The 15684-nt window shown below is 36.3% G+C and overlaps 1 protein-coding gene across 4 annotated transcripts in view; it reads right to left on the bottom strand.

Moving 5' to 3' along the window:
- Positions 1-15684, bottom strand: part of SWT1 (SWT1 RNA endoribonuclease homolog) — a 106645-nt gene that overhangs the window by 41107 nt on the left and 49854 nt on the right. For all 4 annotated transcript variants that reach the window (XR_015766450.1, XM_028121534.2, XM_028121533.2 and 1 more), the window contains exons 15-16: positions 15362-15549; positions 11665-11796 (exon numbers count right to left, since the gene is read on the bottom strand). Coding sequence is in view for 3 of the 4 variants with exons in the window: in XM_028121534.2 (XP_027977335.1) it covers positions 11665-11796; positions 15362-15549 (320 nt within the window). In the remaining variant the exon portion in view is untranslated. The remainder of the gene's footprint in view (positions 1-11664; positions 11797-15361; positions 15550-15684) is intronic.

The raw sequence follows: 15684 nt of genomic DNA, 5'->3' as shown, positions 1-15684 counted from the left end.
TAGAACTGTATTATTCAATATTTACCTTTAATAGGTTTGGCAGGAAAACATGGTTTAAAGATGAAAACAATAATAGCATTACTGTAAAACCTTTTGCTGAGACCTCAGAAAGACCTAAGGTGCCCTGGAGAATTTTTCAGATAGACAAAAGGCCCTTTGAGGGTCTTAAGAGTGTGCCTCACAAATTCTGTTCAACAGCAGGACTTCCAAAAATATTAAGGACATTGCCCTGAAGCAGCTTCACGGGGAGCCCAAGGTAGGGTTTAAGTGCAAGTGTTTATTTCAAAAGAAACTGGTTATGATTTTTGCCTAATGGAGTGAACCCCAGGAAGATTCAAAGAAAACAGTTTTTTAGAGGATTGTTCTAGTAGAAGTACCACTACTTGGACTAAATGGGCTAGAGTCAATATAAAATGAAAAGAGGTTTTGGACTCCCCTACCTTTAATGAACAGGAGACAGGCTGAGAAGGCTCCTCAGTTGCAGCTTACTTTTCTTATGTTAAAAGTTCAGAGGCCAAAACCAAGAGCCCAGAGAACAGAGTCAAGAGCAGCTGTAAATAATCTGCAGGCAGCAGGACTGAGCCCTAATGAAGGGAGTGGCAGCACATGCATAGCTGGATTTTATAACTGCTAGGAATTCTGTGTGCCTCTTCTCCACCCCCTCATTTTGAATGTGAAGGTATGTAACATGTATCCTTGCCTGTTTTGATATTATATATGTTGGGAGATGGGGGCAGCTAACTTGTCTCTTTAGTTCACAGTACAGATAGAGAGGAATGGTACCCAAGGAGTCACACCAAAGAAGCCTTGCTTCAACCACACGTGGACCTGATTTAAATGATAAGATCCTAGATTTTAAGCTAATGTCATAATGGGATAAAACACGGTGGTCTTGAGAAGAGGGATGAGTATATTTGGCTAGTAGAATGTAAACCATTGTGTTCTAAGATCTCTCATCCACAAGTTTTTCTTACAATGTAATAATTGACATTCCTCCTTCTATCAACAGATAGCATCTATGTTCCCTTCCCCTAGATCTAGGCAGGTCTGTGACTACAGGGAAAATGACACTATAGGATTTGAGGCAATGTCATTAAAGGCAATATAGTTTTCACCTGATATTTTTGGACACTCTTGGAAACCAGCCTGTGAGGACGTTGAAGCTACATGGAGATGCTACATGGTGGTGTTCTAGTCAACACCCTGTATCAGCCAGCCTTTGAGATGACACCAGACACCATCTGAACTGCAACTGTACAAGAGATCCCAAGTGAGAACTGCCCAGCTGAGTTCAGTCAACCCCCAGAACCATTAGAGAAAATAATTGATTGCCACTGTTTCAAGCCAGTAAGTTTTGAGATTTGTCATGTACCAGAACATGAGTGAGGTAGAGGAAATTAACCATCAAGTAGATAAACTGTAAAGCATACAATTTCTTTTTCAGTTAATCTTTTGATTGGTTCAGCACAAAGAATTGTTAAACTGTTTTTGTCTTTTTCTTTGTTTAGTCATATATTCATCAGCTTTTTAGTGAAGGTTCCCTCGATAAAGTCCTATTGTATCTTAGTCGAACAAAGAATATTTTTCATATCTCAGCATGTAGAGAAAAGAGAGATCAGTGGTTCTGTTGGTGGTAGACAGAGAGGGTAGTGGCAGCAGGAACCAATCACCCTAGAGACCAGGTAAAACACAGAGCTGAGGCAGTGGGTAGAAATCTATAAGGAATAGGTGTATAAACAATGGTCCCTTCCCATGAGTCATTATCACAGAAGTATCTAAGTTCAAGAACTGGCAATACATTCCTGAACATGGAATTCTATTTAAAATGACTTTCGGGACGCCTGGGTGGCTCAGTCGGTTAAGCCTCCAACTCTTGGTTTTGGCTCAGGTTATGCCCTCAGGGTTGTGAGATCGAGCCCCGTGTTGGGCTCAGCGTGGAGTCTGCTTAAGATTCTCTTCCTCTCGGGGCACCTGGATGGCTCAGTTATTGGGCGTCTGCCTTCGGCTTGGGTCAGGGTCCCAGGGTTCTAGGATTGAGCCCCACATCGGGCTCCCTGCTCGGTGGGAGGCCTGCTTCTCCCTCTCCCACTCCCCCCTGCTTGTGTTCCTTCTCTTGCTGTGTCCCTCTCTGTCAAATAAATAAAATCTTAAAAAAAAAAAAGATTCTCTTCCTCTCTCCCTTCCCCTGCTCGCACACACTCTCTCTCTCTCTCTCTCAAATAAAATAGATAAAATCTTTAAAATGACTTTGAATAGAAAGTTGAAAATGCATGGGTATAAAAAGTATGTTGGCTCAGGTTATAATACAATTATCTCTCTGGAACTTCTCTGGAAATCTATACATTTATGAAAAGAACTAATTCCTGATTAATGGTATTGAAAATAAGTTGTCTTTGTTTTGTTTTGAGGACAGATGGCTGCCCTAAGCTTAAATATGTAAAGCAAAAATAACAAAGCTTCATTTAATGGAACACACTGAACTGAATGCCTCTTTTTCTGCACAGAAAATACTGCATAGGCTCACTGTCGACTTTTTAAAAAGTCATAGTAATCATGCATTGTGTTCCTATGGTACAAAGGGCACCAGGATACAAGATCACTTTCTCCCTTTTTCTCTTCCAGTCCTTCCAACAATACTAAGTATGTATATTAAATTTTATGTTTGAAAGACCTGGAGTCATTTCTGTTTTCCTGACCAAGCAATGACTGAAACATACCTGTTACCAGGAGAAGGATTATTTAGTATAGTAACAGAGAAACCATTACCACTTGCTCCCCTTGATTCTTGAATTCTACACATCCTGACCAAGGGGAAAACAGCACTCGAACTTCACCACGCTATGGTAAATAACATTCTTAGAGGTCACTCCAGTGTTTTGCAAAGCCAGCTCCTTAGATTAGTGTATGATCAAGACAATGAATTCCATGTAGCCATAGATGAGCTTCTGCTATAAAATTCGTTTCTTAGTTGTATGGCATACCATGACAGTGGCCAAGACATCCCTTAAAGCAATTGATGGAGTTGCTGGCAGAATCACTACAGTGAGGGAAAGCAAATACGTACCCAAAAGAAGTACCTATTCCTGGTGAGGGCAAATCTCTGCCACTAAGTGGCTTCCTGGTCTCCAAGGGAATGGTGCCTTATTGAATGCTTAGCATTTGCCTCTGCTGGTGACAGTTTGGGCTCTCAGCACAGATAGTAGCCAGAGCAACCTTCAGGAGGGGAAGTCCCACTTTTGAGCTCATCTTATAGAAGCTGCCGTTGTCCCTTTGTATAAGAGCTCACTGACCAAACACTGGGATGGCTAGGGAGAGACTGACATCTATAGGACGGTTGGTCTTGCCCATCTGATTACTGAGTCTCCTCTGCATTGGGTAGCCTTTGATGAGTATTCACATGGGACACAAATACCTTCCTACTCTGTGCCCATTCCAAGATGCCCATCTATCCACCTCTTCTCCAGACATCCCGGTCACCAAACTTCCAATACTGGTTTTTCCCAAGTTTTCAAACAAACCAGTAGTTATCGTTTATTAGTCAAGGTGGATTAGTCTCTCTCTGACCATTTATCCAACTACAGTGGAATTTCAGGTCACGGGAATTAGCATTAACTCAGAGCTGGTATCTAGCAATCCCCCAAAAGGTCGTAGTATTTCACTTTTTCTACAGCAGTCACCCTAGTAAATGAATGCAAATCCTTTGAAAAAGGCTGATGGGTACATTCTTTATACTATTTTATGCTCCACTAGTGTACCAAAGTACTCACACTTTTTAATCTATATTATCAAAAGGGTTTAAAATAAAATCTGCATAAATTACCATCTTTAATATAGAATATATAATTTTTATGATTTTCATAATTTGTCTTAGCTCAACAATTAAGTTGGGGAAAATATAGCTCATGCTGTCAAAAAGTAAATTAGCTTAATGTTGGCAAAAAGATTAATTGGAAAATTTACAACTTATATTTCCAGTTACATTATTATTAAGGGCAAGTATATGTTGACTCTAGAAGGTTTATTATGCCTTATTAATAGGAACTGGCACATCACAATGTTAGATAATTCCAGGGGTTTCTGACATACAATAAATATTTATTGAGGGAGGCCTGGGTGGCTCAGTCGGATAAGCGACTGCCTTCGGCTCAGGTTATGATCTCAGGGTCCTGGGATCAAGTCCCACATCAGGCTCCCTGCTCAGTGGAGAGACTGCTTCTCTCTCTGCCTGCCACTCTCCCTGCTTGTGCTCTCTCTCTCTGACAAAAAATAAAATCTTTAAAAAAAAAAACAGTAAATATTTATTGTCTTCTAAGTAGAAAACACTGTCCTAAGGTGGACTCAACCTTTTATATTATTGAGAAATAGCCTTGAGGATATTGATTGCATCACTTCTTAAAACAGGCAGATGGTTGGCCTACCACCGTGTAAAAAGATACTTAGAAGCACAAGAAGCTATTTCTCAAAATAGATGGAAATAATCTTAAGAGTTTCTAACTTTAAACCTGTTGTACAACTACTCTGTAAGAAGGAAACAGAACTGATCATCTGGCTTTATCCCATATATTTACTATTTAAGTTAAAATTACTATAATAGCCCTTATTCAGCACCTTTAATTAATTTCCCCATTTCATTTATCCCACTAATGTTTAACCCCACTGATTTAGTCAATTTACTCTATCTGCTTCATTGAAAAATGTAGTTTTAACTGGGTTTAGCATTTCTTAACATAAGACTTAAATAGCAGGGAATTTTAATCAAATATCAGATCAATAAATCAGGTAGAAATAACCAGCTACAAAGAAAAGTCCAATTTAAAAGAATATTGATTTTAAATAAAAACAACTCCATAAACAAACTAAAATATTTGTTATCTTCAAGAAGTAATCTTTATACTTGATTGCTTAATTCTGCTGTGATCAAGGACTTTATGATGGGAAATATTTAACTCTCTTACCCAAACCTGGATTTTATTGACTAAAACAAGGGAACGCCGGCACTTAGAAATGCTTCAGGGATGGAAGGAGTAACTGTGACAATCAACCCACTGGTATTCAGAATAAAAATAAAGGTCCCTATGCCCTATTATTGAATTACAAATCCTGGGAAGCATAGGTAAGAGCTTCAGATATGTAAAATAAAATCTAGTTATTCTAAAAATTAAGTCCTGAACAATCTGTTAGCCTCAGTAGCTTTAATGAGCCAGGTTAAAAAAATACCTGCTAATGCTGGATAATTCCGTCAAATTTATATGTGGATGCCACATATTTTGTCAGCAAATGTAAATTTTATTATGTATCATATATAACATTTGATATAAATGTTAAGTTAGAGCGGTGTTTATCAAACTGCAATATAGTTACCATAAAAAGTTTTTACTTATTAAATAACCATCTGTTTTATTTTTTTATTTTTATTTTTTATTTAAGAGAGCACACAGGGGGACGGGCAGAGGGAGTGGTTAGAGAGAGAATCTTAAACAGGTCCACACCCAATGCAGAGCCCAACCTGGGGCTCAATCTCACAACCCTGAGATCATGACCTAAGTGGAAATCAAAAGTCCAAGTCTTAACCAAATGAGCCACCCGGATGCCCCCATCTATGTTTTATATAAGACATTATATGTCTTATATAAGAAATACCTGCTTATATTCCCTGAATCTCAATCCCTCCCATTAGATCCCATCTTACCTTCTACTAACCCTAATTTATAAAGTGTAGGTAGAGAAACCAGGACTAAGCAATCAAGGATAACATGTGACCCCACCAACCATTTGGGCAAATTACTGAGGGTTCCATCATCTGTTCTAGACATAAATACCTTTTTTATCTCCTCAATCTCCTTCTTCCAGTTCTCCTTCCTCCTGATTTTATTCTTTACCCTTCCTTAGCTTGCACTCTTCTCTGTATCACTTTTAAATCTTCGACCTTACCTATTCATCTAATGTCACAATGTAGTACTGTTAGTAGTATTTAGCCCTAAAAAAGTTTCCCTCCACCAGAAAGACTATAAAAACTCATTTGATACTCCCCCCCACCATCTATTATGTGTAGTTGTGATGTGGGTATAGATCTAGATATACAAAAGTAAGACAAAGAAAAGTAGGTAAAGTTTCTGCTCTAAAGCTGTTCAAAATCTCAGGGAGCTGATTATGAAATAAATTATAAGAAAGTTGTGTACAAAATGATGGCATGGAGGGTGAAGCAAAGTAAGTCCTTTCATTTTTAATTAATAGCTTGTATTATTTTCTCTTATTCAACTTAGCAACTGATACACTTGGTGTTGGACAGGACAAGGGGTGTGTGAAGAGTTTGATAAAGAGGTGTAGTGATATCTGGGGAGTTGTAAGAACTCCAGTGGGGGAGGGGAGGTACAGTCCAATTATCGAAGGGCAGAAAGGTCAAGCCTCAAAGAAAGTAGGTCAGACCTAAGCATGAACAAACCTCTTCACTCTAGATAAGGACAATTTTTATCAATGGCTGAACTACTTGCATACTGCAATGAGTTGAGATGTTGAAAAGTCACTTCTTAATGTTTTTATAATCTACACATGTCTCTATTAGAAACTTTTGTTTCAGCAATGAGCTTGATCTGTAAAACAGCCTAAAGAGTGTTTGTCTTTGTGTCAACCGAAGGATGAGCTTTTCTAAATAACCTTTCTAAAAAACCTCAAGAGGTCGACTACCAAAACATACACTATGAAGTCAAAAAAATATTCTCACAGATGCAAACTCCACCTTCTTTGAAGTGACTAAATCATGAGCAGATCTGAAAAGCTGCTGTGATTATAGGATTCCTTTTCACAAGAATCAGGTATGGTTACACCAGTATAGGTTTTCCTCTTATGCTAACATGCCATAAGAGAGTAACGGGAAGATTCATTTTTAGAGGCTTAATAAGATAAAAACACATGTAAAGAACACACAAAAAAAATCCCAAACTTCATGAATATTATTGTGCTTTAGAAAAACAGCTCTATAAAGTATTTCAAATCAAAGCCACAGGGTTCTAACAGAGGTTACTAAAGTTTTGAAGATCATTAAAGCATTTGGAGATGATAAAAATTAATCACCTTCCTTTCCTAAGCACAAGTCTCATCTTGCAAAATCATACTCTATGATGAGGCATGGAGCCTGAATATGACCAAGCCCAATAAATCAGTTAGCACTCAATTAATCTTCATTTAAAAACAACCAAACCAAATACCACCGCTAGAAAGAAAATGTTATCTAAACAAGAGATACACTTTCATATAAAAACATACCCCCTCTAAAATGTGGCAAGTTACTTACAAGGAACTTACTTACAAGGAACTTACATTCCTCTCCCACCTCTGCATATGATTCCAAATACGAAACTAAGAGAACATTCATTATTTCAAACTTCATCTAAAGCTACCTGAGCAAGAAATCTAGAGTTCATTAAATTAACGCAGAAGTAGTTTAACGTGTTAAATCAAGTGTTAAAATGAATATGCATATTTAGGCATGACCTACTTATATTTTTGGATTCAAAACACTACCATTTTTCTGTTTTTTAAAAAATAATTTCAAGCTTATTTTATAAAATGAAACACATAAACATGATTATAAAATCTAGGCAGAGTGCAATTTCCTACGTTCACTCTCCACTCTCCTCTCTGCTTCCAAACCAGGCAGCTCATGATCTACTTCATAGACACAAAACCATCCTTAAAACATTTTCATTGTTGTTTTGAGTATTAGTTTTCAAGTCAAAGCTGCACACACACATTTACAGCATGCTTTGGAGTTGGATTATATGACCTGTTTATTTAACTTTGTAGAGATGCCAGTGGAAGCACAAAGATTTATAACAATTTTTTTTATTACTGTACAAGTAGAATTTCTCTTTAGAATTTTCCATATGACTCCCCAATTAATTTTTCACTCCAAATGAAACTTTATAATCTTTAATTACTAAGCAAAAGGTTTTTGTGATCTTGAGGGTAACTTGATCATGTTTACTAAAGTATAAAATGAGACTAGATAGTACAGACCTAAAACAGAACAAAACAAAACCCTTAATGTCCTTTTGTCTACATGGAAAGAGTGCTGACTCTGGTTCTCCAGTGTTTAGATAAAGAGGCCATTAACAAAAGTGCTCAGATTATTCCTATATACACACACACAAAAAAGGAGAGATGAGAAAGAGAAAAGCAATTTCTAGACCAATAGCAAATAAATTAAGTTCACTCTCCCACCCAGGAAGAAAGTGTGTAGAAAGTATAAGAATCAGCAATAGTCCCACCTCTTTTTCAACTTTTGCAAGCTCAGGTATTCTCCCAATTGTATAACTGTGTGGACAACCGCTCCACCAACATTTTCTACCCTGATTTGTCACAATCATGTTTAGAGCATTATTAAAATTGAAATACACATTTTTAAACGTTTCAAATTTAACATATCAGCTTTAAGGAGAAACCAAAGACTAACAGTTATGTTGCAGATTACAAAGTATTTTCACATACATTATCTCATTTATTCTGAAGAAGGCATCAGGATTCTCATTTCATAAGGAAAGAGACTGGCTTAAGGAGGGTAGGTAACAAGCCTAAAGTCAAAGGGATAAATCTGGAACTAGAAGCCCAAACTCTTAGTTTAATAAATACATTTTCATTCGCTTCTTTAATGGAAGGACTGGATTAGCAAGTCACCTTGTTACTGATTCCCAATGTAATATCATACATGATCTGCTATGATAAAATAGAGTTGAGCTATATTCAGTGAATATGTATCTCAAAATCAAATGAAACTACTCCATTTTAACAAGCATCAGAAAACGCTAATGATATGCAGTCACTACAAAGTTTGAGTGTATTTTTCAGTGTTTAAAAAATTTAAAAATCTACCCATATTTAGCCACCCAAAAAAATTTAACTGAATTGAACATGACTGTCTCTTAAAAGATTTTAAGACTACATAAACACTTGACAAAATAATATAATTATTAACTTCTATTACATTTTGATTTAAATGTCTATTGTCTGAAGGGCTTAAAAAAGAAAAACCTTGTGATGTTAGTAATTTCCTGTAGATTAATGAATGCTGAAATGAGCAACTTTTTTATTCACAATGCCCCCTACTGGTGGCAAAAGTGGTTCTAATATATATTTATGACAGGAAGTTGGATTCATTTCCTCACTGTGGTCCCCCACCACCTGCATATAAATCCTCTGGATGCTTGTTAAAAATACAACTTCCCTCTCTCTGTGAAATATCTACAGATATTGTGATTTCACTACAACTAGAACTCTGCATTTTTAACAAGTCCCCCAATAAGTAAGTGGAGAATCACTGGTTTGGTTAGTTATATCAACACCTGACTTTTAAAGCACAGTAACTTTGTGAAAAACTCTGGAAAGGTATTATTATACTGGGTTTATAGATGAATATGGAGGCTCAAGACAATTTACTGCCCCAGGTAACATGCAAAAAAGTAGAACCACTAGTATTTTCTTATTCCTGGAGGTATTGTGTCCTTAGAGGAAAGAATAACAAAATTCTATCAGCCTTAAAATTCAAATATTTATTTCTTTAAATACAGCTTATGTAAGCAGTACATGCTATAACTTCTCAATTCTGGCTTGACATGATAATCACCTGGGGAGTTTGTAAAAATGCTTATACGCAGGTCCCACATTCAGAAATACAGATTTAATAGGTACAGAGTCAGCCTGGACATTGTTCTTTCTTCAAAGCTCCCAGATGATTATAATCAGCCACCAAGGCTGAGCATCATTTAAACCAGTAGTGCTCAGCCTATGATGTGCAGAGAATCACCTGGAGGACAAAGACTACTGGGCCCACTCCCAGAGTTTCTGATTCAGTAAGGTCTGGCAGGGTTTGAGAATTTGCATTTGTAACAAGTTCCAGGTGGAGATGAGGATGCGATTCTGTGACTACACTTTGAGAACCACTGATTAAGAAATGTTGACTAGTGGTTCTCAACCTTGGCTACACATTAGGATCACCTGGAGAAATTTTTTTAAATCCTGATAGCCAGGTACACGCTTAGACCAATTACATCAGAGTCTCCGGTGTGGGGGACCCAGGCATCTATATGTTTAAAGCTCCTAAAATTAAAAAGGTTTATAAAACCCATCAATATGTAAATGGGTATAGGGTGATCTTCCAAGAGCATGGCATAGTATGCTGTTATCTCCAAAACTTTTTGGATCAGAAACACTTCTGTCCAGGCACATAATTAACAGACATAAATGTGTGAAACACTACCCTATGGGATAAAATAGAAACGACTTTGAGTAGCCTACAAGACATTCCCCTCCAACCTCATCTATTGCCAAACGCTTCCTCCCTCCACTGCATATGTTCCTATTAAAATATTAACAACTCTATTGCAATTATCTGTTGTAACATGGCTGTTTACACTCTTCCTACAAGCTCTTTGGAGTCAGAGATTGCACCTAATTTATCTTGATTCCCCAGAGCCTAGTATGATGCCAAGCATAAGCGGTGCTCAATGAACATTTGTTGACTGAATACAGATTGCTATCCCTACTTTCTGTAGAAAAGGTAGTGTCAAGAATGGCTTGTATGCAACCTAGAATGTGAAAACAGATTTTGCATAATGAAAATAAAAAACTGAATATTTCTCCCTCATAAAGCTACTCTTATTTAGTATTGCTGTAAGTAAAAAAGGGATTATTTGCACTTAGAGATGATAAATTTCACTTGCCTTGGAATCTGCCACATCTTCAATTCATTAGTAACTTAAGAGTACCAAAAAGCTATTCTAAGAATCATCTAGCCAACTGTGATCCAAAAAGAAGTACAAAGGCTTTGTGTATTAACAATGAGATGAAGTTTCCAAAAATCCTTAAGAGGAAAGGGAAAAAAAGCTCAAAAACTACTGTTGTTTCAAAAATCCAAGTTTTTAAAGTTTGGACATACTAAAATCAAATCAATTTTGATTCTTTGGTTTTTGCTTTTTAATTTATAAGGCATAGTATTCCATGAGCAAGCTGCATATTTAACTCAGGTCAAGCAATTTTGGTATGTAGCCAAACACTCGCAAGATTAAGTTTGGTATTCTCCTTTACCACCACAAAAGAAAACATCTGACTTTATCTTACAAAGGTGCTGTCTGGTCCATTCTACAGCTTTCTGGCTCTGTGGTTTCTATGTGCTCCACAAATATTTAAAATAAACACATATGTAGAAGTCTCAAAGCACCATAGGACTATATGCTTCCTCTCAAACTTTTTCAGTTTGCGGTCCAATGAGACTGTATTTGAGGAAATTAATCATGTTAACTAAATATTAACATATATCTGTTTTTAAAGGAGCAGTGATAATTACCTAAATATATATTTTATTCATCAAGTAATTACTGAGTGCCCATTATCTGCCAGGCACTGTTTTGGGAGCTAGAGTTGCACAATAAAGAAAATAAAGCTCCTTATGAAGCTTACAACCTGGTATATTTTTTCTAGAAAGGAAAAAACTAGAAACATTCTAGGGGTCCAAACTCCAAACAGGGATTCTTTACAAGGGAGAGGGAAAAGGTAAGTATAAAAGTCATCAGTTTATAAAACTTGTTGGAAGGCTCCCAGAACCTCTGGAAAGGCTGATAAACCTGGAAAAAAGAGAAAAGTAATAAATGAAAATTTAAAATTAGTGTTTACCTTTGAATTCCTTCAAGAATATCCTTCACAGCTGCCATTAACTTTTGAAGAGATACAAATGCTTCTTCAAATGATGCTATTTTTGAAGAAGTCAAAGCTGCATTTGGGCCCAATCTTTGAAATACATCCATGCTAAAAGAGAGAAAAAGAAAAGATACTCATGCACATTTATTGTAATTCAAGCATTTCCATTTCTAATATATAAAATGAGGTAATATTTATAACTCCTCTCTCATAATCCTGATTTATTTAAATTAGAAATAAGAGACAGTGACTTGTGAATATCCAGGCTACCATTCATGCAAAGGATCTAGGGCAACAACTATGTGCATCTAATCTAAAGTAATACTGTACAAGCTGTGGGAATAAATTTTCTTATCAAGAGACCATAAAGGCACAGAATATTACTAATCTACATTCAAGTCAGTACAAAAATACTAACAGTACTCCAGTACATAAAGATGAAGAAAAAAAAAAAGACATCAGATTTACGTGTTTGCTGAAACTGGAATAAATGTTCATACATCTTACTCTGGTAATTCCAATTTCAGAAATCTAGCACTTATTAATAATTTGCAATTGGTCAACAATTGGTAACCACCTACATGTTCAACAATGTAAAAAGTGTTAATAGTGACTTAGCCACCTGATGAAATACCTAAGAACTATTAAAATAATGCTTATGCCATCGAGAAGATGGAAAAATAAAGGTATACAATATTTATTTATATAACATAACAACCACCATATAAAAAAATCAAAACATATGCTGTATTGGGTTGAACAGTATGCCCTTGAAATTCATGTGCCTTCAGAACCCCAGAATGTGACTTTATTTGGAATAGGATCTTTGCAGAACTTCCCAAAAGAACCAACTCTGCAGACAGACACCTGGATTTCAGACCTTACAGCCTCCAGAACCATGAGTGAATAAATCTGTTATTTTAAACCATCTAGTTTGTGGTAATTTGCTATGGCAGCCCTAGGAAACTAATAAGCATGCCTTAAAAGACAGCTTGGCGAGGGGGGGGGGGGCGCCTGCGTGACTCAGTCAGTTAAGTGTCGGCCTTTGGCTCAGGTCATGATCCCAGGTTCCTGGGATCGAGCCCCACATTGGGCTCCCTGCTCGGTGGGGAACCTGCTTCTCCCTCTGCTCGCCACTACCCCTGCTTATATTCTCTCTCTTGTCATATAAATAAAATCTTAAAAAAAAAAAAACCCACAGCTGGGGGTACATAATAATAACCATGTAACTACTGGTTACCTTTAGGTAGTAGCATTCAAGGGAAGTTTCTCACTTCACAGTATTTTCCAAAGCTTTTTTAAAATAATTGTGGTGAAATAAAAATTACCATTTTAACATTTTAAAGTGTACAACTCAGTGGCATTTGATACATCCACAATGTCTGCAACCATCACCACTATCTAGTCACAGAACATTTTCATCATGCCAAAAGGAAACCCTGTATTCATTAAGCAGTCACTCACCATTCCTCCCTCCCCGCAGTTCCTGGTAACCACTAATGTGTTTTCTATCTCTACATATTTACCTATTATGGATATTTCATATAAATGGAATCATATACCATGTGACCTTTTGTGTCTGGCTTCCTTCACTTAGCATGTTTTCAACGTTTATTCACGCCATAGTGTGTGTGGATACTTCATTATGGCTGAGTAACATTCCATTTTATGGATATACATGTTTTATGACACACCACATTTCATGTATCCATTCATCTATTGATGAACATTGGATTGTTTCCACTTTGGCTACTGTGAACATAGTTGTGAACATTCATGCACGTTTTTGTTGGAACACTTGTGTTCAGTTCTTTTTGGTATAAATCTAGGAGTGGAACTGCTGGGTCATATGGTGATAACATGTTTAATGTGTTGAGGAACCATAAAACTGTTTTTCCACATTCCTACAAGTAATATATGAAAGGGGTAAAGCATTTTGACAAGCCTGCAAAAGGGAAAACTAGGGAATCTGAAGAAATACAATGGTTCATAAGTATAGTTTCACTTTTCTAAAAGAAAAAGTATTTTGAAACCTAAAATACACAGGGCCTACTAGACCTTCAAATGAGGATCTCTACATGAAGGGTTCAAGCATGAATATATTGAAAAGTTATACAGTGACTCTGGTATACAATCAGGCATGAGAAGCAATGAAGTAAGCCTTAATAACTATGCATTGATAAAGCAATATAAGCATTTTTCATGTACTGAAATACAACAAAGTAAAGTCTATCTATTATACAGAAATTACATGGAACTCTAACATCCAACACAAATGTATGTATATTATAGGTCAATTCTAAGATAAAGTATTCAAATATTTTTTAAAAGAAAAGATTAAAATATCTTAGAAATGGCTTTAATCTATTTTATTTTGAAAGTGATAATCTCTGACTAGTATATGTGGTAATTTCTGCTAACAAGAATATCTGGGGGGCGCCTGGGTGGCTCAGTCGTTAAGCGTCTGCCTTCGGCTCAGGTCATGATCCCAGGGTCCTGGGATTGAGCCCAGCATAGGGCTCCCTACTCAGTGGGAAGCCTGCTTCTCCCTCTCCCACTGCCTCTCCTTGTGTTCCCTCTCTCGCTGTGTCTCTCTCTGTCAAATAAATAAAATCTTTAAAAAAAAAAAAGAATATCTGATTAGCCAAAACATTTCAAATACGTTAAGACTGGACAAAAAGATATGAAAATACAAATGCTTTATATGAAAACACAAATTTTTAAGTATTGTTTTCTTTAGCTATTGGTATTTCTTTAGCATGACAAACTACACATTTGTTTGAAAGAAATTATAATTGTATGAAAGAAAATATAATTTAGCCAAGGGCTAAAAATGGGCCCAAAATCTACAGTATTCTAATAGAGAAGAGATGTTTAAGAAGAGTGCTCATATTTCTTTGCTGCTAGGACAGATGATCTTAATCCAAAATAACAGTGATACTGGGCCCTTGAACCAAAATCATACTAAAAAGCATCTATCATGACCCGCAAATATATATTTAAAATTATATAAAGATTATGGGCTTGGGAAAAAGTACAGGAGGGAGGGTTGGCCTACTTTAAAATTAGTTATCTTAAATTATTTTTTTAAGTTACTCCAGCAGCATTTAAAGAACTACTCACAAATAGTCTCTATCTTTTCATTTTACCAGGAATGTAGTACTTTCATGTGTATCAAAGGAATAAAAACATTTCTTCCTTTTAAATAAAAGTATTTATCTCTTTTTAAAAAGTCTTACATGAATTTTCCTTAATCCAAAATGACCTTTTCTTAGATTATTTTAAATTTTATTAAGGCTTTGACTCCTGCTAATTTGTTTAGCCAATTTAGGTGGCTTTCATTGGTTTTGACATACATGGGAAATACTGCTCATGAAGGTTTCACATCTGAATCACCTGGAGAGTTTTTTTTTTTATGCACCATCTCAGTGTCACCTCAGATCTATTGAATCAGAATTTCTAGGGACAGAGCCTAGGCAAATATATTTTTAAAACACTCGAGATAAATCTGATTACACCCTTGTTTAAGCATCACTGTTCCTAAGGCACCAATTTGATAAAAGGCCCTCAGTAAGATAATCTAATACATGAAACTCACAACCCAAACACTGTTTAATGAATAACAGTAATGATAGAAAAGCCTAAAATTCAAAAATTCTTGGAAACTTAGTACCTGTTCTGATATAATGTAATCCAAACATTCTCTAGGATAGACCAGATTTCTTGATGTCTGCTGGGTTGGGGAAGATGAGAACCTGAGAAAATGGTGATTTCTTGGTTATTAGACTTCATTAAAGAAATATCTTCTTGCTTTTTATCCACTGTAGTTTCTGAAGGATTTTGCTTAAGTTTTGCCTTGACCTGGGAAAATAAGAATTACACAAATTTCAGCTAGTCCTTCACTAGTGAGAGAAACAATACCAATTGTGCTTACAATGTTCTAGCTTCCTAAGAAGTGCTGACTACTCTTTGTCCTTGATTATGTACAGAATATTC

Source organism: Eumetopias jubatus, unplaced genomic scaffold (assembly GCF_037043125.1).
Source record: "Eumetopias jubatus isolate StellerSeaLion01/CBP00866 unplaced genomic scaffold, mEumJub1_p1.0 scaffold_12, whole genome shotgun sequence".
Taxonomy (NCBI): Eukaryota; Metazoa; Chordata; class Mammalia; order Carnivora; family Otariidae; genus Eumetopias; species Eumetopias jubatus.
This window is presented reverse-complemented; position numbering and strand designations above follow the sequence as displayed.